Source organism: Crocuta crocuta, unplaced genomic scaffold (assembly GCF_008692635.1).
Source record: "Crocuta crocuta isolate KB4526 unplaced genomic scaffold, BGI_CrCroc_1.0 scaffold394, whole genome shotgun sequence".
Classification (NCBI taxonomy): Eukaryota; Metazoa; Chordata; class Mammalia; order Carnivora; family Hyaenidae; genus Crocuta; species Crocuta crocuta.
Window position 1 is genome coordinate 223,519 of NW_027531920.1, and position 1,042 is coordinate 224,560.

The window sequence follows — 1,042 nt, forward strand, 5'->3', positions numbered from 1 at the left end:
TGCCGTTAAACATCATGGACGACTTTCAGAGGGAGCGAGAGCGGATGCTCCGACGCCACTATCGAGAGAAGAAAGAGCTTGTGGCCCGCATCCAGGGCATGAAGAACTCGGTCCCCAAGACCGACAAGAAGAGAAGAAAGCAGTTGCTCCTAGACGTGGCGCGCCTCGAGGCCGAGCTGGAGCAGAAGCACCAGCAGGAAATGGAGACGCTCCAAGAGAGTTGCCCTGATAACAGCATCCTCGATTTGGTCACAGAAGATCTTGCCAAGATGGATCTTGAGAACCAGCCTCCCAGCGTGTCGAGGGCACAGAAAAGGCGCGAGAGGAGGGCAGCCCTCCAGAGAGAGCGCCAGGGGAGCTTCGCCGAGATGGAGATGGAGCATTTGGCCAGCTTCCGCCGCGAGGAGGAGGAGAAGCTCTCCGCCATCCTGGGATCCAAGAACCTGGAGATGAAGGATATCCCGACCGACCGCCACTGCATGTACCGCGCCATCCAAGACCAGCTGGTGTTCTCGGTGACCATCGAGAGCCTGCGGAACCGCACCGCCATGTACATGCGCAAGCACGTCGACGACTTCCTGCCCTTCTTCAGCGACCCCGAAACCGGCGACATCTTCAGCCGCGACGACTTCTTGAGCTACTGCGACGACATCGTGTGCGGCGTGTTGTGGGGAAGCCAGCTGGAGCTGAGGGCCCTGTCGCACGTCCTGCAGACCCCCATCGAGGTGATCCAGGCCGAATCGCCCACCCTCGTCATTGGGGAGGAGTATACCCAGAAGCCGCTCACCCTCGTCTACNACGCCACTGCCCCTGCTACCTGGCAGTTCTTTCTTCTTCTCTCGCCCTTACGTTGCTAGGGGGGTGGGGGGACTCAGCACACAGGTATATCTGTGTTGCTCCACCTGCGAGGAGGGAGTAGGTTTGCTAACTTTGAACCGCCTCTCGCCCTTAAGGGGCTTCGTCTCCCTCGCCGACAACAATTGGTCACTTGGTCACGCTGCACTTACCTTGTAGATAAAAATGGAAATTTGGTTTTATGTGC

At 58.3% G+C, this 1,042-nt stretch overlaps 1 protein-coding gene across 1 annotated transcript; it reads left to right on the forward strand.

Moving 5' to 3' along the window:
• The first annotated feature begins 14 nt into the window (after positions 1 to 14).
• OTUD6A (OTU deubiquitinase 6A) lies at positions 15 to 857 on the forward strand. The gene has a single exon (XM_077774965.1). The coding sequence runs from the start codon at positions 15 to 17 to the stop codon at positions 855 to 857; it is 843 nt and encodes a 280-aa protein (XP_077631091.1).
• The last annotated feature ends 185 nt before the right edge of the window (positions 858 to 1,042 follow it).